An 18,889-nucleotide genomic window follows, 5' to 3' on the forward strand; every position below is an offset into this window, starting at 1 on the left:
TCCACACAGCTTTGCTACAGCACATGCTTGCGCAGACGAAGCAACCCGGTTATGGTATCAGCTCAAAAACCCTCCTGGCAGCCCTCAATCCTCGCAAGTAGGAGATATCATTACTATGTTGGACAACTTCCCACTGTACGAGCTCAAGTTGTCTGCAGAAGTAGGTGAAACTGTGGGACTTTTGCGGAAAACAATGAAGTTGGCCCAATAGATCCGAGCGTAACGACTACGGCTCTCCAGCGATCGAGGGTCAAGATCTATAACGCTGAAAGAAGGGTACACGAATTAGGCTACAAGAACCAGGTCATGGAAGTCTACCACTGAACGAACGCAAACGAGAGTGAAAGAAGCCATGCGACTCACAGTATTCTTAGGCTGTCCATGTATCGATCTGCGTACTGGAGAGCCAGATCGCATCGCCGCACTCACGTATTGGAAATCAGTGGAATAAATGCGCCTGGGATACTTGTTTACAGTCTGCGCACAGCTGACAAGAACGATTGAGACTAAAGTTGAGATCATGTGCATCGCGTTTGGCCTAAGGTGTTAAGCGAAGTCACTGTACATTATCGCATCATGCGGACTGGGTGTGACCTGCATGCGAGCTTCCGCGTCACTCGTCGTACAGGCGGGGTTCATGTGGACAATGAACCAGACTTGTTGACAGCGGCGAGGTTTCGAATAGCTTTACAATCCCCGCCAGAATTTGATGACCTGGTCCTGGATTCTTGGGAGCACTATTACAATCGGTACTTTTGGTACAATGGTTGTTCTCGCTGGCACAAGCTTCCACATTGCACAAGACGTTCGGGGAAAAGAAAAACAGAACTGTTACTTTCACTTCACCTTCACCATTGAGCTCACTCATACGACGCACACACCCTGGAGAGTTGGTCTGGTGAAATTACTTGTTGAACAGTACGCCTTCTCCCCTCCGCATCCTCACTCAACTTAACATCGGCCCATTTGTCAGAAATGCGGTTGCAACTTGGCATCGTCGTCACTGAAATCGCTGCCTCCGCTGCTAGTCGCGCGCTCGATGTAGATAGAGCGATGGCAAGTGTCTCGCAAATGGCTCGTGATACCATAAAAGACATCCAGACGCCCGGACTAGCAGCGCCTCTGAGCTCACCAGACCAATCTCAACCAGCGAACAGGTTCAGATGCGATGGAGCTGTCCAAGGCTTCTTCGATGATGACATGGCCAGTGATGCCGACTGGAAGAAGTTCACTGACAAAGGTTGCGCACTAGTATGTTTTTTTTACTTGCAGACACTAACGAGTGCTAAATTCAACCAGGCGTATGGCCTTAATGGGAATGATCAGGAAGCCGGCCTGCAGATGGGAGACAAGCGCACACCGCCATCGGCGGCAAGCCCTTGGACGGGTGACCTCAATCAGGAGCTTCAGACCTGGGAATGGTCGATTGTCGATCCTACAACTTACTCTTGTAAGATGAACGACCACTGGAAGATCTCTGAAGCGATGAGGTCGCTTGGTCTGAATAGCAAGTCGAAACCAGAAGGCGGAGAAATCGCATGCTACAGAGTCGAGCATTGGGACCCAAAAGCGGGAACACCTGCAATCAACCAGTGGTACACCGTCGATGGTATTGAATATCAGGTAGGCCACTTACCACCCACCGTTCATCTCCCCCACACTGACAGCTTCACCGGCAACAAACGCACGCTACGAGTTCGGCACAAACACTGAAGGCGGTGCCATATTCGGCTTTTTCCTGGAATCACCCGTCTATGCTGCATCCAACACATGGTTCGGCGGCCGCAAGCCTGCCAACCCATCCAAGTTGCCTCAGCTACGCGCCTTCTCCGATATTCTATGGGGATACTGGGTCCGGGAGAACCCTAACGTCAGAAACATCCGCTTCTTCTTCATGATGGGCATCAGCAACGACGAAAACAAACCAGCTCATCGCCACCTGTCTTGCAGCGAATGGAAGGACGCTGAGCGAGTGGCCCGGCACCAAATTCGATACATCGACGGATGAGGGATACGCTTTGCTCGGTACGTGCTGAGAGTGACAGTCGATGTGTACGTGGTTGCGAGCGTGGGTTGTTGAGATGATACTAATTGGAACACGCAGGGAGTCCGAATGACGCCGCTTTTGCGTATTTCCTCATGCAGCGCAAGAAAGAGCTGGGGCACAAGACGGTGACACATGTCACAGTGTTCAGAGCTGGGACGGATGACGACCTGGCATTTGCGGATCCGCATTTGGTTTTCCATGTTGATGACGTGGAAAGAGAGGATGGTGACGGGAAGGTAAAAGAGATGGAGACTAGGGCTATCGTACAAGATAGGTGGGGTGCCGGAGCTCATAGTTCCAAGCTCTGAAGAATTGATGCTCCAATTCCGAACGTAGGACACATCCAACTTCGATCAAGGAAGTGCAGACTTATCCAGACCCCCTTTCTATTCTGAAAGCTGAGGGAATCAAACATCTTGTTTTCGTGTGTATGAATAATAGGCGACTACTCTATTCGAGGGTGGTTCAGTGCCAAACCTGTTATACCAAAAGTAAGATTCGAAGTTTTTGCAGTTGTGACTGGGTTTTCGAAGCCTTCGCTATGCCTTAAATGATAGAAGGAGGAAGGGTTCACGTCTCAAGCTGAATCTAGGAGTTGCTGAACGAAGCTCACTTCATTCCACGGAGTCACAGTGCTGTAAGTGTCATCTTACAGGTACGTTAAAAAGAGTTTGATGAGCCTGGATGCTGTCCAGGCACGAGAGGGGGTCGAGCGCACTGAACGGGAGACGGTTAGGACAGGACCTGGCCCAATCACGAAGGCGCGATTGATCTCGCCAAGTTCACGCCACCTACCACACATCTCTGGCTCCAACATCCCGTTCGAAACGCTCCAGCTGTACCTGTCTTGCCATGGAATAATTACAAAATCCTACGCTTCCTATCGCTAACCCTGCACGTCTGCTCTGCCTTTGCAATCTTCGACACACCGACTTGCAGCCTTGCGCCTTCCCCACAGCAAGTTCCCCGCATTTCGGCGACAAGGGCCACTTTTCCACGTCACTGCTGCTACCGGTAGTTCAGATTGTCGTGCAACATGTTCATCGACATCGACGCAGATGGAGTCACCAACAGCGCAGACGTTGCGCGCGATCTTCTCGATGTATTGCCTGATGAACTTCTACTCCAGCTTTTCGAGACGCTGGGTCGTATGTCGAAACGCGACTTGTGCAACGTGTCGCGGTTGAACAAGCGCTATCATCGCCTTGGTGATGCTGTGCTGTACAAGAGCGTCTTGTTCGAAACACCAGAATTGCACCTCACTTTCAGCGAGTCTCTGGGCCGTCGACCACGACGCGGATCGGCCATCTATGAAGTGAAGTTGGCGTACCCATCGTCAGAGCTGGCTCAGCTGGCCCTCGATGCCCCGTTCCGCAACCACTACGACCCGTCGCATTCGCTGTCAAGAATGTCAAATTTAATGAAGCTGGACATATCTTTGCCGGACAAGCTGCTTCACGGCATTGGGTGCCTCTTCAATGGGCCATTCGACCTAGCCTGCCTCAAGACGTGCACACTCTTCTACCAATGCGCCGACGACCAGTACTGGGATCTACGCGAGAACATCCACATCTTCGCTCATCCCGAACTTGAGAGTCTTACCATCCGGAGAGCGAAACTAGACGACCGGGGGTTCGACTCGCTCGAGCGTCCTCACGAGACAGCTTTGAAGAAACTGCGCCTGATCGAATGCGATATTAGCGACGATACATTGTCCGATGTGCTTGAGTTTCCCATAGGCCTGGAAGAATTCGTCATGACACAGCTTGAAGAGCCGGAGCCCGAGTTGGAAGAAAGCTCTGACAGCTTCAGCGACTATATCATCGCGCTCAGCTCACAAGCACACTCGCTAAAGAGCATCACTATTGACTTCCCAACCTTAGGCTGTCGCAAAACATTACGACTCAGAGAATTCGAGGCACTCAAGGAGCTACGTATGAACTGGGACTATCAGCTCTTTGGCAAGTCGTCCAAGAAGCCTCGCCTGCATTCGGTTGGCCTTCCTCCCGAGCTCGAGGTCCTCGAGTTCTTTAATGAACTAGGCAGGGACGAAGAAGTGACAGACCTCCTTTTGAGCATGCTTCAGAACAAGGCTGTCGTCGCACGAACACTAAAGAAGATAATTGTTGTCGAGGGCAACGACAAAGTGTTGAAAGAAGTAAAGAGCGCCTGCAAAGATCAAAACCTAGAATTAGACATCATTGGAGAACTAGACGTAGAGTCAGACTAGATGTCATAGAATCGATTCATGTATATAGACCAGTTAGGTTGTCGCTGCGTCAAGTCTACCTCAGCCAAGCCGGTTGTGCTCCCGGACGAACCACTCCTACTGCAGATTTACGGACCACTGTTAGGGACACACCGCTCGCATGTAGGGAGTCTCGAATTTGCGGGGCCAATTGGGTTTCCACGAATCAGCGGCTCGCTGAAAGTACAACATGAATTCCTCTTTCGACACGGAGGAGCTTCGTTTTCGAAAATTAGGATCTGTGTCATGATCTTCGGATACTCCACGACAGCGGGCCCTTGGAACTTTTGTTGCTCACCGAAACATCATTCTTAGATGGAGGGAGACTTAAAGCTTTGGCTCCCCCTGATACGGGTCAGCTCAACTGAACAAGCGCTGTTGTGTCTAAATCTCGGAAATAGTCCTTGTATTGAATACTCAAGATGCGTTCCGCAGCACTCAGCTCACTGGTTGCTGGCGCAGCGGCGTTGAATAATGGAGTCGGAAAGTTACCCAAAATGGGGTATAACAGTAAGATCTGGGGTAAACTCTTTTCGATCCCAGATTTTGATCTATGGCTTGTTCAGCGTTCAACGCCTTTGGCTGCAACTATAACGAGGAGGCGCTCCTGGATATGGCTCATTCCATGGTGGACGAGGGTCTCGTTGAAGCAGGATATAACTCCATCATCTTCGACGACTGCTTTACGAAGAAAGAGCGGGGTGATGATGGAAAGCTACTTGAAGGTAAGAAACTGTTCTTCGTACGCATTGACTTGATTTGACCGACCATACAGATCCGGAGAGGTTTCCTTCGGGTATGCGAAGCTTGGCTGACAAGCTCAAGGGGCTGGGCATTTCTGCAGCTGCCTACTCAGACGCTGGCTATAAGACATGTGCCGGGTATCCTGGATCTTATGGGCATGAGGAAGAAGATCTCCAAACCTTCAGCGAATGGGGCTTTGACTATCTCAAGTACGATAATTGCTACATTCCATTCGACAGTGAAGTGCAAGAGAATGTATATGATCGTTACGTACGCATGGCCAAAGCTATTGCCAGTCGAGCAGCAAAGAAGGATGAGGAGCCATTCTGGTTTTCTATCTACGAATGGGGTTGGCAGCAACCATGGATCTGGGGCAAACGACTGGGCCATAGCTGGCGCATCAACGGCGACATCAAACCGTGGTGGAACTCGCTCGCAGCCATCATCGACAACGCAAGCTTCCAGTACTAGGCAACCAAATTCTACGGGCATAATGATATGGATATGCTTGAGGTGGGTAACACAGGGCAGGGCGACCCCATCGGTAATCTCACCATCGACGAAGCGAAGAGCCACTTCACAGCCTGGGCTCTGCTCAAGAGTCCGCTCTTCATATCCAAAAACCTGCCCAACGCGACCGAAGAGGCTCGAGAAATTCACAAAAATCCAGACATCATCAAAATCAACCAAGATCCCAATGTTGGGGAATCCATCGCACCGTTCCGCTGGGGCTACGACCTGCCAGACAATGTCTCCAACGCTACGCATCTCGCACAGTACTGGTCTGGTAACAGCAGCTATGGCATTGTATTCATGCTTCTCAACACCCTTGATGTCCCGCAAGACATGTTCTTCAATTTGACTGAGAGCTGGGCCATCCGCTCGGGCCGCCTTTACGACGTGTACGACACGTGGGCGCATACAAACAACAGGACGACACTACGTAACATTACAGTTACATTACCGCCGCATGGTGTTGCAGCATTGCTGCTGAATGATGCAGGGCCCGGGCCCGAGCCAGCTGCGCTGGGATTGTCCTATTGCGCCATCTATTGGCAGTGCACATGGCCAAACGGGACTTATTACAGCAACTGAGTTCTAACATGCGAGAAATGCTGAGTCCTGCCTGGGCTCCTGTCTTTCATACACCTCTAACTATCTGGACTTATCCAGGTTGGAGTCTGTCAAGCTGTACGCTCTCGTGAGCAGCGGGTGGAGAAGGCCTTTGCTGGGCGTTCAGGTTTGACGGAAACCCTCAGATTCGTCGTCATCAGGTATCGAGCAAGATCAAAAAGTCCGGGTTCAGACGAACAAATGATATTCGATACTTCAGACGGCTGCGCAAGCTTCTGCAGGACAAGAGTGAGTACTTCGTAGAACAAGCAGCTATAAAGTCCTGCACGTACGGAAGACAAGCTCACACAAGCAACCTTGGCACTTGCAAAGCGCGGCACATCACGAAAGGTAATATCGCCTTGCATCCGAATACGCGCTGGGAGGTACGTTATCTGAACTGGAACTGGCGTGCTGTATCGTGAACTGCCTATTTGGTACTAGTAAGACCACATGCACCCTTGCCAAGTGTCGGCTGTCATGATAAGCAACGACAAGCCTCTGCTGCAGTTAATCTATTTGCACACCTACCATACCCTTTGATTATCGACAGAGTCTATTGAGCATCCCCCCTGACTACTTGCCCCAGTGCTCTTACTGGTTGCCGAGGCATGTCTTACGCACTGGTTTGTCCTTTACCGAAACGGGCACAGCACGAGAGGACCACAAACTAAGCTAACAATTGCAGGCTTACAAGGAAATTGCTGTTTTATGAAACAAATAACAGTAGGCTTTCCTGACGGCAGTGGTGCAGATGTCGAAGCGCTATCAAGTTTAGAACTCGGTCAGCTTCCCGAAAAGGAAGGCACATCAGTGGGGAAATCCACTGAACGTCGAATTGTTTCGTTAACATCGGCGAAACTCGAATTCTTTTGGGATTAGATCCTCAAAACCCTTGCAAGATTCGAATCCACTGCTGCATCGCCGTTTCGCCGTGCATACTATTGCAAAGCATGGTGGCAGCCAATCAAAACGTGAACTCTACGGAACTTTGCCCGACTGATCCTTTCCGCCGTGCTTTGGTCTATGCGGGAGAACAACACCAGCTTGATATGAAGCCATTTAATCAATAGAGATTAGGAGGGTATCATTGAAGGTCGATTCCGAGCCATTGGGCCATCACATGCAATGGTAGCGTGGGAATATACGGTGTTGCAGAGTCTCGAGATGAAGATGTATAAAGGTCAGAAGTATCTGCGTAAGACTTTTTGCACCTCAGGCATTCGTTCAACTTGTATACTTCGATTCCCTTACTTCTTCGGCAAGACCATCAACTCACTCCTATCAGTCAACATGAAGTTTTCCCTCGCGTTCGTCTCCGCCGCCATTGCTGGCTCCGCTCTGGCTCGTCCCTCTACGCTCGCCGGACGTGTTCAGTCTCGTGCGGATGGCACTCGCCGCCACAGGTCTCAGCCCCTGGTAGAGGTCGGCAGCACCTTCAAGGAGAACGCCAAGTTTGTTGAGGGTCTTGACAACAGCACCGCCCATGTCGAATACTCATCCAACTGGTCCGGTGCTGTTCTCGAACAACCATCTTCTGGTTACTTCACGTCCGCTACTGGCCGCTTCACCGTCCCAACTCCCAAGCACGTTGGTTCTGACGGTGATGAGTCCGGCTCGGCCTGGGTAGGCATTGATGGGGACTCTTGCTCCAGCGGTCTCCTTCAGGCCGGTATCGACTTCACTGTAACCAGCTCTGGTGCTGTGTCCTACGACGCCTGGTACGAGTGGTACCCTGACTATGCGTACGACTTCAGCAACTTCGCTGTCAACGCTGGCAACGTTATTCAGGTCGACATTACGGCCACATCGACCACCAAGGGCACCGTCAAGTTGACCAACGTCAGCACCGGCAAGAGCGTCAGCCAGACTCTCAGCGCGCCCAGCGGCTCTGTCTTGTGCCGTCAGAACGCTGAATGGATTGTTGAGGACTTCGAGAGCGGTGGCAGCCTGATTGCTCTTAGCAACTTTGGTACAGTTGTCTTCACTCAGGCCAGTGCTGCTCTTAGCACCGGCGGATCTGAAAGTCTCAGCAGCGCTACTATCCTCGACCTCAAGCAGGATAGCACTGTCTACACTGATGTTACCATCAACAGCGACTCGCAGCTCACCGTCAAGTATGTCTGAGTAATACGTGTCCGAGAAAGAGGGACTAAGCAGAAGAAGAGAGGGGTTGCGTTTGTGACGCAAGTTGGTCATGCATGTGCTAGTGATGACATGGCGGATTGTGATTTACCATGACGATAGATAGATAGCAGAGTGGCGATTGCAATATCAATGATTTGTATCTCTGAGCCTTATTCTTAAGTATTTTTGCTTTTGTCGTTCCGATGTATGACTGTTGCATGGAAAGGCCACCATCATCATGCCTACCGCTGAGACTGGTGACTTGCCCCTGTGCCTCGATAAAGCGCCCCGCATAAGCTTTAAATGCGGTCGAAAATAATTTTTCTATTACTGCAAGGCCAGCAGTTCGTAGTCGATCCGGTCTGGCTGCATACATTCAGCTGTATATCAAGGGTCCACCATTAGTATTTGGCCTCTGTTGTATATACCTACATCCATTCACAGGATTTAAACACTGTGATATAACTCCTCGGCGGAGTGTCACAGGTCCTGCCGTGCCTTTCGCTCCCATATCTGTCTTCCCTTTGTCGTGTCGGTCTATCATAGACCTCCTGTCTTCCAGGGGATCTCACATTTCGACTTCACTTGATTCGTCTTTTCAAACGACGTACTTTCTCGAAGCTGGAGGGAACATAACCCGATACTCGGCCTTCCATAACGCTCTCTACAAGCTCCGTCCATTTTTCTTTACTCTGTGCTCAGCTGTGCTCTACAAACAAGACAAGAAACTATTAAGAGTGAGTAGAATTGCCGGGATTGCGCCTAGGCCCAGCCCATGATAGCAAAACAGGGCAGGTATATTGCTGAGTATGCGCTTCGGCCCAGACATTGCTAGCAAGTAAGAGCGGGGAAATATCCTGGGTTTGGACACGGAACCTCTCAGGTCAATAACCTGACAACACGCCATTCAACAACAAGAGATATCTTAATACACGACACACTTGGAGCCACTTTTATCCTCATACAAAGTACCTGACTCTCTGGTCTCCTTAGTAAGTCGTCCCCATCTTGATCTTTACAATGTTGAGAAGACACACTCTCGATGACCTGACACTACTGTTCACCTGTCCTTGACATTTCGACCTTTCAACCTGTGTTCATTTATTCAACAACATATACTTCCAAGCCACATATTCCGTGCTTCCAGCCCTATATATCTGGTAAGTTTTATGAAAGCTCACCACGTCTCCGCCCCAATGATGCAACAGTTTTGCAACAAAGATGTTCCACTAGATCTTGATATTTTCAGATTCTTACTTCCTAGCCAGGTTACATCTCCGTGCGAAAGGAATCTGTTTTCTTATCTTTAAGGCTCGCAACCACGAGATGAGCTTCATATACATACATGCACAAGAAACGCATCGGCCACAACTCTACATTCTCTTCTAGCACATGCCTTCATCACATGTCCATCACCCATCTTATACTACAGCTTCAAGTGACTACTAGCTGATTACCTTTTCTGCCGCTTGCACTTGAAGTTTGGACTAATCCAGCCGTTCAGAATCCGACTTTCTAGTGCACAGCTGGACTTTCGTTTGTTAGATGATAGATCGTCTTTTTATAAGTGGGGTCGAGAGGGCGAGACACGCCCGAATTACAAAGTTTTCTTACTTGACTCTTAGACTGTTTGCTTCCTCTTAGTAGGATGCAGTTGTTAGCGAGCAGTGGCATCAATTATCTCTCTTTCATTCCATTTTGGCGGCTTCTCTGCACTTCAAAACCTCTCCAGCTTCATGAGCTTAGATTTTGCGCGTTCTGAGGGGAGGAATCCTCGCGATAAGCAAGTGGAGCAGCGCGAGGTATTAGGTAGTTTGAGCACCACTGGCGATTAGCGCGCGTATCGTATCACCCCGCAACACGCCCTATCGGCGGACATTAGCCGTCATGGTTGATAAAGGCACGAGCACCGGCACTCAAACGCCTCAACAGCGACGCCTTGTTTGATCTGCCTGACCCATAGTCTGACTACTTACATAACCATCCCCAGTCCTGTTTGCAGCCTGAGGAACTTGTTAATCACCTTACCCACAATGGCCCCCTCAGCGATTGCTGTTCAACCTACCTCGACTCTCAAGACCAAACAGCTTGTGCCCCAAAACAAAGACGCGACTAAAGACAAAACGCCGCTACAGGCTATATCGCAGGGCGTTTGCCTGCCAGGCATACCTCTCTTCTCTTCGCACGATAAAGAACGCGCATGGATTCTCAATCACATGGCCGGAGCGTTCCGTGTGTTTGCTCGTAAAGGCTTTACTGAAGGTATGAGCGGTCACATTAGCGTTCGCGACCCTGAGAATCCGCATACCTTCTGGACCAACCCCCTGGGAAAACACTTTGCCACTCTCAAAGCCTCAGACATGATATTGGTCGACTACGATGGCAAAGCTATAGGAGGAAACACAAGTCGACCCGCGAACGCCGCAGGTTTCCTAATACACTCGGCGGTGCACAAAGCAAGACCAGATGTAAATGCTGCGTGTCACACCCACGGAAAAGCGGGTAAGGCGTGGAGCGCTTTTGCCCGGCCACTCGAGATGATTAACCAGGACGTGACCTACTTTTACGGTGATGCTCAGGCAGTCTATACCGAGTTCGGTGGGGTCGTGTTTAGTGAAGAAGAAGGACAGCGCCTGGCGGATGCCTTGGGACCAAAGGGTAAAGGCATGATCTTGCGAAATCATGGGCTATTGGTGAGTACATCATCATGCCAGCAGTCGCTCTCCACGGGTCGTCATTCTAATTGATCCTAGACCGTCGGAGGTACAGTCGACGAGGCGGCGTACCTTTACACACTCATGGAGCGGTCGTGTGAGATACAACTTATGGTCGAAGCTGCAGCGGCCAATGGTGTCCCGAAGGTGTTCGTTGACGATGATGCTGCAGCATATACCTTCAAGATGGCCAGCGATCCGGAGAGCCTATACTGCGAGTTCCAGCCTGACTTAGAGTATGAGCAGGAACTCAGCAATGGCGCCTTTGACATTTAAAATTCGGCTTTGCCAATAATACTTCGTCAATGCTGCCTACTCTTTGTGCTGCCAGTTGCTGTGGCCTTTCTGTTGTCGCGGATTCCAGTCAAATCCGGCTACGTTTGCAGTAACTCGAATTTTGGTCCGTCAGACACATAGCAACAAACTGAATTAAATAGCCAGCTGCTGAACAAAAGACTGAAGTCGAATACCAAGGTTTTCCAAGGCTTCGAGATCGCTCTCCACCAGGCCTGAAAGCCAAGCCGCCGTTCCCTATTGTTCCTGCAGCACGGGCCAGCGCAATTCTAGAGCATTGGCCAGCCCCGCAACTGATCTAGACTACGTATGTGCAAAGTTTCTCTGGTACAGGCTTTCCTGGACGGCTCAAGCAGAGTCGCAAGCTATGCTTGAGGTCTCCAGACAATGCTGCTCTTGTGAAGGCGGCGCCCCAGCCTTCACAAAACTTCGATGCAATTGCTGCAACCACGTGAGTTACCGGTATCTCGTTTTCGACGAACGCCTACGACCCGCACCACAGAGCTCTTGTGTTTGCGCAGGGATACTCCAGACGTCGCGTCGGACGATGTCGATACTTTCAAAAATTCCGATGAGGCGCTACCGGTAGTTTGTCTGACGTTGGGCAGCGTACGATTTCAGTGATGCAAGATCAAAAGCTATCTGCAGGCTTAACTGCCTACAGCTTTGTTTTGTGGAACGGCACTTGCAAGAGTGGCTCTTCCTACTGACGGTATATCTCGATGTTCACAGCCTTGAGTATGATATCTGTGAGACAGGATTGTAGAGCAGCTTCTTGTTTACAGACGCGTGAGTCTAGGCTTGTAATCCTAATTTATTGTTATTATTGTACTCTACTATCTAGTAAAAGATGATGTTGCGGTGTTCTGGTATTCTTCCGGTTCTAGGCGTTTGTGAGCACGGTTTTTCAACACAACGCAGCCACGTGGTTGGGTGACTTTGGCCCTATTTGTCGTTCTGCTGAAATCCTTCCCGGTAGATCACAAATGCGAGGCCTTAGGCACGATCAACGCACCCGCCCGGCCAATCTGCTGAACGTCTCCCCGTAAACAGCCGATTTGGAGGCTTTGCAATTACAACGTAATACGACGATGTCCTTCCTGCATTGGCTCGGTGCAAGGTGCACGCTTGCTTTCCTGCGCCAAGAGCCGAACAAGCCACCGAATTGAATTGTTTCTTGCCAAGCCCGCCATCTCACGATAGGGAAAACATGGTGCCTACTCCGCATATCGCCTCGTCAGCCGGACCTCGAAAGACGGGCACTACTTTCCGCTTTCCAAGCACTGCTCACGACGCGTGCATGGCGGCTGTACACCTGGGCAAGTGCGAAGGAACTCGATAGCTCTTGGCAGAGGTTGAATTCACTCATCTGCCCTGCAAGTGCAGTGCTTTCCTTGGCACTTGCCCGTTGTGATCCAGCGTGGAACAGCGTAATAGTGTCAGGAGGCCGAGTTCACTTCGTCAGTATATAAGAGCAATTGTGCACACAACCTGAGGGCCACTCTCTTGTCCACTGTTGCCACAGTTTCCCACATCGGTCATGCTCTTCTTGTCTCTAGCTCTTGTCACAGCGCTTGCGCCAGCCGTTCTTGGATGCCCACAGCACTCCAACAACAAACGATCACATCTGCAAGGACGCCAGACCAATCCCACACAGAACCCCAATGCCAACACCACACAGAACATCTGGACATACGAGGTTTGTCCATCCGTCTCTGTTTCCAAAAGGCTGTATGACTAAAATTCACCTCAGGCTTCTTTCAACTGGGGCAAGCTGAGCCCCGATTACCGTCTTTGCCAAACTGGTACACAGCAATCGCCCATTGCACTCTCCCTTGGCAATGGACTATCACTGAATCACGTTCCGAGATTCAATTATACCGGTGCAGTGGCTGGCAATTTCTTTAACTGGGGCTATGGTCCCGCTTTTACACTCGCACACAACGGAGACTGGACATCACACCCAAGTTTTTCTTACGATAACGAGACGCTCTACCTGAAGGGGTGGCACATCCACGCGCCGGCCGATCATTCAGTTGGAGGCGATCGTAGTAAGGCTGAGATGCACTTCGTCCACGTTGATTCCCAGGGCCACGAGGCCGCTGTTCTTGCATTCCGGCTAGACCCTGGCAATTTCAACAGCACCTTCTTTGATCAGCTGCCCCCAATGATCGGTTTCGATGACATGGGCACTCAGGAGCCTGTTGAGCTGGATCTGACGCTTGCTATGGAGTCAGTGCAGTATTTCAACGAGTTTTGGACTTATCAGGGTAGCTTGACCAGCCCGCCTTGTCACGAGGGAATTAGGTGGTTTGTCGCTAGGCAGATCATGTTCACCGGTGTCGAGCAGATGCAGGCGATTCTAGGCGCGAGCACTTACTCTGCAAGAGCCGAGCAGGAAGTTTGGCAACATCGCATTAACGAATAGCTTTACTATAAAGGGGGGCAATCCTGGCAATATGAGCGGCGTCGTAGAGGATGTGTTACGCATGCACATGAGTTAGACAGACATTGTTTGTACGCATATACCCGAAGCCACTAAATAGTCAATGGATTGATGGTAGTAACGAAGTGCAATGAATTGACGGTTTTTAGACAATGGATATGACACACCGGAACCCGAAGTCTTGTTAGCCCGTTTGTTGTTATGCACAAATAATTATGTTTGAAATATCTTGGAGGTCCACTCTTGATGATGATGATGATGATGATGAATGTAATCATCGCCGCTATGAATCTTGTTAGATGATCCAACTCCTGTAGGGTACTGTGGACGTGCGAAGCAGTGGAGTTACGGTTCGCCCTGCCCCCGAACGCTGTTCTATGTATGTTGGCCGCTTAGGCTCCTTCGAGGACTGCTCCTGCGACCTACCAAAAGAGCCCACTAAGTCATTCATCCAGCCCCGCCAATGCCGCAGATCACACCACCAGTGCTTAGTATCCACGCTGAATTTCGAGCTTCATTTACAATCTACAAATAGTTCTTTTATTACTTTTGGAGATAACTTTTCCTTTGCCCAAACACATAGCCACATTAGACCTCTTTAAATTAGATGGGCGTACAATCCTGGGTATGGCTCCCATGAAAACCTTCGCAACCATTTGATATCAGTCCAAAATGCTGAGAATGAAAGTATATTCTAGTTCTTGGAGCGGGTGCCGTGGGTAATATGGTTGGCAAAGCGATTCTAGAGAGTGGCGGCGATGTACTCTTCCTCAATCTGGCACCACATATGCCTGAGGACTAATGTTGTGAGTAGTATCTAAATCGCTTGGGTGCCTCATTGAGCCATTAGGCAGGCGACGTTCTTGCATCAGTATCAGCTGCAGACGAATAAGTTTGTTACTACCAGCTCAACGTCCAAGATGAAGAGACTATCAAGAGAAACTACGCTACCCGATACAAGGTCTTGTATGTTGTGCTGCTATCTCGGGGGATAGCGACGCATGTGACTATTCAGCTACCTTTTCCCGTCAAATCCTCGACGCCAACGTCACCGGTACTTTCCTTATGGCTCGCGCAGTGGCAGACGAGATGCGCTGCGCTAACGTCACAGGAAGCATTGTTCTCATCGCAAGTATGAGCGGGCACATATGTAACCGTGGGATTAACAATTCAGCGTACAATGCCTCAAAAACAGCAGTACATCAGCTTGCTCGTTCACTGACGGCTGAGTGGGGACACCCCCAGAACACGTTTTCGGGAAGCACCGCGACTGAGACGAGCCCGAATCTAGGTATGGAGCCTAGACTGGTACACCTATTAATCAGAGTCAATACACTGAGTTCTGGGCACGTCGATACGCCACTGAGTGAGGCTGCGCGAGTGAGAGGATTGACGGGTGAGTGGACGAAGCAGAACAAGCTAGGTAGGATCAGTGAACCCGAGGAATTTAGAGCACTGGTGTTGTTTCTTTTGAGTGAGGGCACTAGCTACATGACTGGCGCGGTGGGTTTTCCTGTTTGTGGTTGCTTATAGCGCATGTACCACTGATAACAGAAACAGGATCTTTGGGTGGATGGAGGTCACTGCGCATGGTAGCCACCCTTGTATGCTATGGAAACATTTGGACGCGGCAGCAGCCTTCCAGGTTCTGTAGCTTTACGCGGAAAGGTGGTAAAGCTCTTAGAGCCCTGTTTACTGTAGGCGGAACTTGTTGTAGATGTCTGCATATTCGAGAACATGGCAGGTTTGTGCGAAACTATTTCCACCCTTTGAACAGCTCAAGAGAGGCCTTCTAATATTAAATCACCTTTGCAGCACCAGAGCCGAAATCTCGTTTCGCTTGATAGTCTTCGCCTAAGGTAAAACTCCCTCGACATTAACTCCAACTTAGCACGGATGAAGATAGATTTGGTTCTTTCGTTTATCAAGAGCATATAGTAGCCATCTGCAAGCAGCAACCTCGTGCTTCCTGCCAACAAGCTATATGAGCTGACGGCGTGCGGATCAATTTGATCTGGTGAGCGTGTCGAACATCACTTCGATCCCGAGGTTATTCCAACAAGATATTAGAAAAGTTATAGATATGGTTAGACTATATGAAAACGCGACAAGAGTTTAAAGCATACTGAAAGAACGGAAAGGTCCCTTAGTGATGCAGATCTATTCTTTGACAACGTACCCAGCATCACCGAACCAGAGCTGGTGACTACCACGGTAACTGGAGGGGCGTTGGAAGTGTATCTTTAGAGCCAAGTACCGAGTCTGCGGTACCGATATCACTATTAAAGTCAGCTCACGTGCCAAAAAGATCCGACAAGCGGGTTTGAAGACTCACCCGGGTCCTCGCGGTGCCCAATACTCTCCAGTCCTCCTAATGTCGAAAGTCTCAATCCAGTCCGCAAGTGATATGGCCGCCACTTCGGGGGTTACAGCGCCGCCTGCGTCCCAGAACTTGTCAAAACCAACTCCTTTGGTCATTTCTGTCCGCATGAACCCTGGGTGAACAGTTGCTATGGCGATTTCTCGCTCCTTTAGGTCCAAACTCAACAGTTTCGCGGACATGTTCAGCGCAGTTTTGCTGGCGTGGTGTCCGTAATTCCCACCTCCTTCTTTCTCGTGCCTGAGTGTGATACTACCGCTCTCGGACGATACGAAGATGACCTTTGAGCTCTTTTTGAGGAGGTCATCAGATTCATTGGCGAGTGTTGTGACAAGTATCGTGGGTCCGATTACGCAGGTCCGGTACATGCGTTCCTGCGCTTCAAACGATGGTTCTTGAAGGCTCTCCGTCGCAAAATAACCGGCGGTGATGATTACCGTGTCTAAACTTGAGATATCTTCCGTGCGCAGAAAGCGGATTATTCTGGTACCAGCTTCAGGCGAAGCGATGTCAATACCTGGGACGTAAACGATATTCTTGCCTTCAATGTGTTAGAGCAATTCTCTCACTTTTGAGAACTCAATCGTACTGTTTGCTGGGGGATTTGAAGTCCTTGCTGTAGCCAGTACATAGTTGTTCGGATCTGAAGCATACAGCGTTACAAGACTCGCTCCGAGTCCTCGAGTTGCGCCTACAACAAGAATGACAGGCATTTTGGCTAAGATCAGTGGGATGTTTAGTGTCTGACTGATTGTAATGACACAGTGTGGGTAATGGAGAGTTGGGGATGGTGTGATGAGTGTCGGACCGATGACGTCGCTGTTTACATTGCGTGCTTGGGCGCGCTTATCGATAAATATCCAAACACCATGCCTTGTCTTACACGTGCGTCTTGAAACAGGATGTCGCGTGACTTTCAAGGGCCGTGGCTAAATACTGCTCTCCATACTCAGCAGGTTCTGTCTGCTCGTCATCGGCTCAGCGCGCCATTTTACAAGGCCGGAGTCCTCCTTCGTTGCTGCGCCAACTTGGGTTGTTTCTTTGACGACCTCCTCATCGACGGCGTTCACAATACTGCGGTAGCGAGCGCGTAGATGATCCCCGTACTCAGCCAAGTCCGGCACCGTCCACTGATCGTAGAGTCGGCCGTGAGTGTTGGCAGGAACGAAGCAATCGTGAGAACGAAGAAACAAGTAGCATAGATAGCAAAGCCATTTTGACGTTCCAATGACTCGAGGGCGGTAGTAGCTCTGCTGGGATGTTGCATGCCGACTACCATTCGATTTGGAGACACAAGAAGCGGACTGAAGGTGTAGATCGTAATACACGACTAGTTGCACCTCGGCGTGTACGTGGCAACTGTTCGCCCAGGTTTCGTATCCGATTTCAGTCGGGACGCTCTTGTACGGCGTCAAGAATGCCAATTGCAGCTTTGAGTGGAACAGTGAAGGATACTTGCGACTTACACCAACGAGAAAGGTGGCGATACGCCAGTGCGCGGCAATCTTTTCGATCTGTCGGAGACATTTGATAGCTGATGCAACTTTCGATGTGGGCGTCTTCTTGACACTGTCTTCCAGGCGCTGCGCAAACAAGGCAACATGCTCAGCCTTACAAATCTGATAGCTTGCCTTGATGAGGTCTTGGAGAAGAGGGAACTCGTTGTGTGATCCCGAGTCGGAACTCTCGAATGCCTGGTACAACGCAGCCAAACCATGTAGCTTTGTCTCCACGGAATCTCTCAGTGCTGCCTCTTTCTTGGTGAAGAGGAATTGCACTCGGTGAATCATATTTGCAAAATCTTGCCACAAAGGCTTTTTGTGTTGTCGCAAAAGGTACTTAGGCTTCTCCCACTTGTTGGACCTCAGCCGAGCGAGCAGTCGGCGGAAATGCAACTTTACAATTTGCTCGAACAATACCTCGACCTGCATCAGATTGTCCAAATTGGTTGCACTTGAAACTAGACCATCAGCGATCTGCTGGAGAGCAGCCTTGACTTGATCGCTGAGGGTTAGGTCTAGAGCCGCGAACCGTACGGTAAGCCCGGCTGGCTGCACGTGTTCCTCTAGACATGCAGCAGCCACACTCTGCGCACCTTCTTCGATGGCAGCCAAGAAGGCAAAATCGTCTGCTAATTGCTGCTCGACATATAGCGGCAGGGTGTGAGCACACGCGTCTGTGTTGTGTTCCAGGTTGAAAATCTGCGGCTCAACCGGGACCGCGTTTGTGCGTTTCTCAAGATCTACGAGATGCTGGCGAAAGGTATCTTCGGGAATCTGGAGCCATATCGAGCGGCTTGGGCTAGATGTGCGACTGTCAAGTCGTGACATGTCAGACTTGAAGACGCAGGCCGATTGTGAAGAAGGCCAAGAGGGCTCGACGACAAAATGAGCTCCGAGTGACTAGCGCAACCGTGGCGTGTTTGCTAACCGAGAAGAATCCATACCATGTACGCAAAACCCAACCTTTACTCTGTTTGCACATACAGCATGAAACCTAGTGCAGGCTCGAGCGTATAAGAGTTTCGCGGGAGGTGGGTCCCACCAGCACTCGCCGCGAATGTCGATTCTTGAAATGGGCGGACTTGCTCGAAGGACTTGCAGTCGAGAACAAAAACAGATTTATAACCGGGTCTTGTATTGTCACACAATCATCCTTGAACCCTCCAGACTTACCGGATTCTCAGTGTTTCAAGAGAGCAGTTTGTGCGTGTAGTCTGCTTACATTTTTCTCCTCCACCTTACCTAGAATGGAAGACGCTGAAAGGGCATTACTC

At 50.1% G+C, this 18,889-nt stretch overlaps 9 protein-coding genes across 10 annotated transcripts, besides 2 other annotated features; 7 read left to right on the top strand and 2 right to left on the bottom strand.

Moving 5' to 3' along the window:
• Positions 1 to 1,071: 1,071 nt before the first annotated feature.
• EKO05_0006781 (uncharacterized protein) lies at positions 1,072 to 2,008 on the top strand (the record flags this gene model as incomplete). Its single annotated transcript, XM_059636882.1, has 3 exons — positions 1,072 to 1,251; positions 1,300 to 1,623; positions 1,697 to 2,008. The coding sequence occupies 3 exons, from the start codon at positions 1,072 to 1,074 to the stop codon at positions 2,006 to 2,008; spliced, it is 816 nt and encodes a 271-aa protein (XP_059492865.1).
• A 1,075-nt stretch (positions 2,009 to 3,083) lies between these two features.
• On the top strand, positions 3,084 to 4,277 carry EKO05_0006782 (uncharacterized protein; the record flags this gene model as incomplete). Its single annotated transcript, XM_038946215.1, has 1 exon — positions 3,084 to 4,277. One exon carries the CDS (start codon positions 3,084 to 3,086, stop codon positions 4,275 to 4,277), a length of 1,194 nt encoding a protein of 397 aa, XP_038797316.1.
• A 571-nt stretch (positions 4,278 to 4,848) lies between these two features.
• On the top strand, positions 4,849 to 5,510 carry EKO05_0006783 (Alpha-galactosidase; the record flags this gene model as incomplete). The annotated part of the gene is made up of 2 exons (XM_038940863.2): positions 4,849 to 5,020; positions 5,071 to 5,510. 2 exons carry the CDS (start codon positions 4,849 to 4,851, stop codon positions 5,508 to 5,510), a joined length of 612 nt encoding a protein of 203 aa, XP_038797317.2.
• A 27-nt stretch (positions 5,511 to 5,537) lies between these two features.
• Positions 5,538 to 6,134, top strand: EKO05_0006784 (Alpha-galactosidase; the record flags this gene model as incomplete). The annotated part of the gene is made up of 1 exon (XM_038946216.1): positions 5,538 to 6,134. The coding sequence occupies one exon, from the start codon at positions 5,538 to 5,540 to the stop codon at positions 6,132 to 6,134; it is 597 nt and encodes a 198-aa protein (XP_038797318.1).
• Positions 5,976 to 6,003: a tandem repeat.
• A 1,146-nt stretch (positions 6,135 to 7,280) lies between the features above and the next one.
• Positions 7,281 to 8,279, top strand: EKO05_0006785 (uncharacterized protein; the record flags this gene model as incomplete). Of its 2 annotated transcripts, XM_059636883.1 has the most annotated exons (2): positions 7,281 to 7,386; positions 7,441 to 8,279. In XM_059636883.1, the coding sequence occupies 2 exons, from the start codon at positions 7,281 to 7,283 to the stop codon at positions 8,277 to 8,279; spliced, it is 945 nt and encodes a 314-aa protein (XP_059492866.1). The 2 variants fall into 2 exon arrangements, with proteins under 2 accessions (XP_059492866.1, XP_038797319.2); XM_038946217.2 differs by having other exon boundaries at positions 7,281 to 8,279.
• A 2,033-nt stretch (positions 8,280 to 10,312) lies between these two features.
• Positions 10,313 to 11,269, top strand: EKO05_0006786 (uncharacterized protein; the record flags this gene model as incomplete). Its single annotated transcript, XM_038940679.1, has 2 exons — positions 10,313 to 10,972; positions 11,033 to 11,269. 2 exons carry the CDS (start codon positions 10,313 to 10,315, stop codon positions 11,267 to 11,269), a joined length of 897 nt encoding a protein of 298 aa, XP_038797320.1.
• Positions 11,270 to 12,827: 1,558 nt separating this feature from the next.
• On the top strand, positions 12,828 to 13,715 carry EKO05_0006787 (Carbonic anhydrase; the record flags this gene model as incomplete). The annotated part of the gene is made up of 2 exons (XM_038940834.1): positions 12,828 to 12,986; positions 13,041 to 13,715. 2 exons carry the CDS (start codon positions 12,828 to 12,830, stop codon positions 13,713 to 13,715), a joined length of 834 nt encoding a protein of 277 aa, XP_038797321.1.
• Positions 13,716 to 13,977: 262 nt separating this feature from the next.
• Positions 13,978 to 14,001: a tandem repeat.
• A 1,938-nt stretch (positions 14,002 to 15,939) lies between these two features.
• EKO05_0006788 (uncharacterized protein) lies at positions 15,940 to 16,826 on the bottom strand (the record flags this gene model as incomplete). Its single annotated transcript, XM_038940681.1, has 3 exons — positions 15,940 to 16,012; positions 16,069 to 16,654; positions 16,703 to 16,826. 3 exons carry the CDS (start codon positions 16,824 to 16,826, stop codon positions 15,940 to 15,942), a joined length of 783 nt encoding a protein of 260 aa, XP_038797322.1.
• Positions 16,827 to 17,042: 216 nt separating this feature from the next.
• EKO05_0006789 (uncharacterized protein) lies at positions 17,043 to 18,443 on the bottom strand (the record flags this gene model as incomplete). The annotated part of the gene is made up of 1 exon (XM_038946218.1): positions 17,043 to 18,443. One exon carries the CDS (start codon positions 18,441 to 18,443, stop codon positions 17,043 to 17,045), a length of 1,401 nt encoding a protein of 466 aa, XP_038797323.1.
• Positions 18,444 to 18,889: the final 446 nt, after the last annotated feature.

This window comes from Ascochyta rabiei, chromosome 11 (genome assembly GCF_004011695.2).
Source record: "Ascochyta rabiei chromosome 11, complete sequence".
In the NCBI taxonomy this organism is placed as follows: Eukaryota; Fungi; Ascomycota; class Dothideomycetes; order Pleosporales; family Didymellaceae; genus Ascochyta; species Ascochyta rabiei.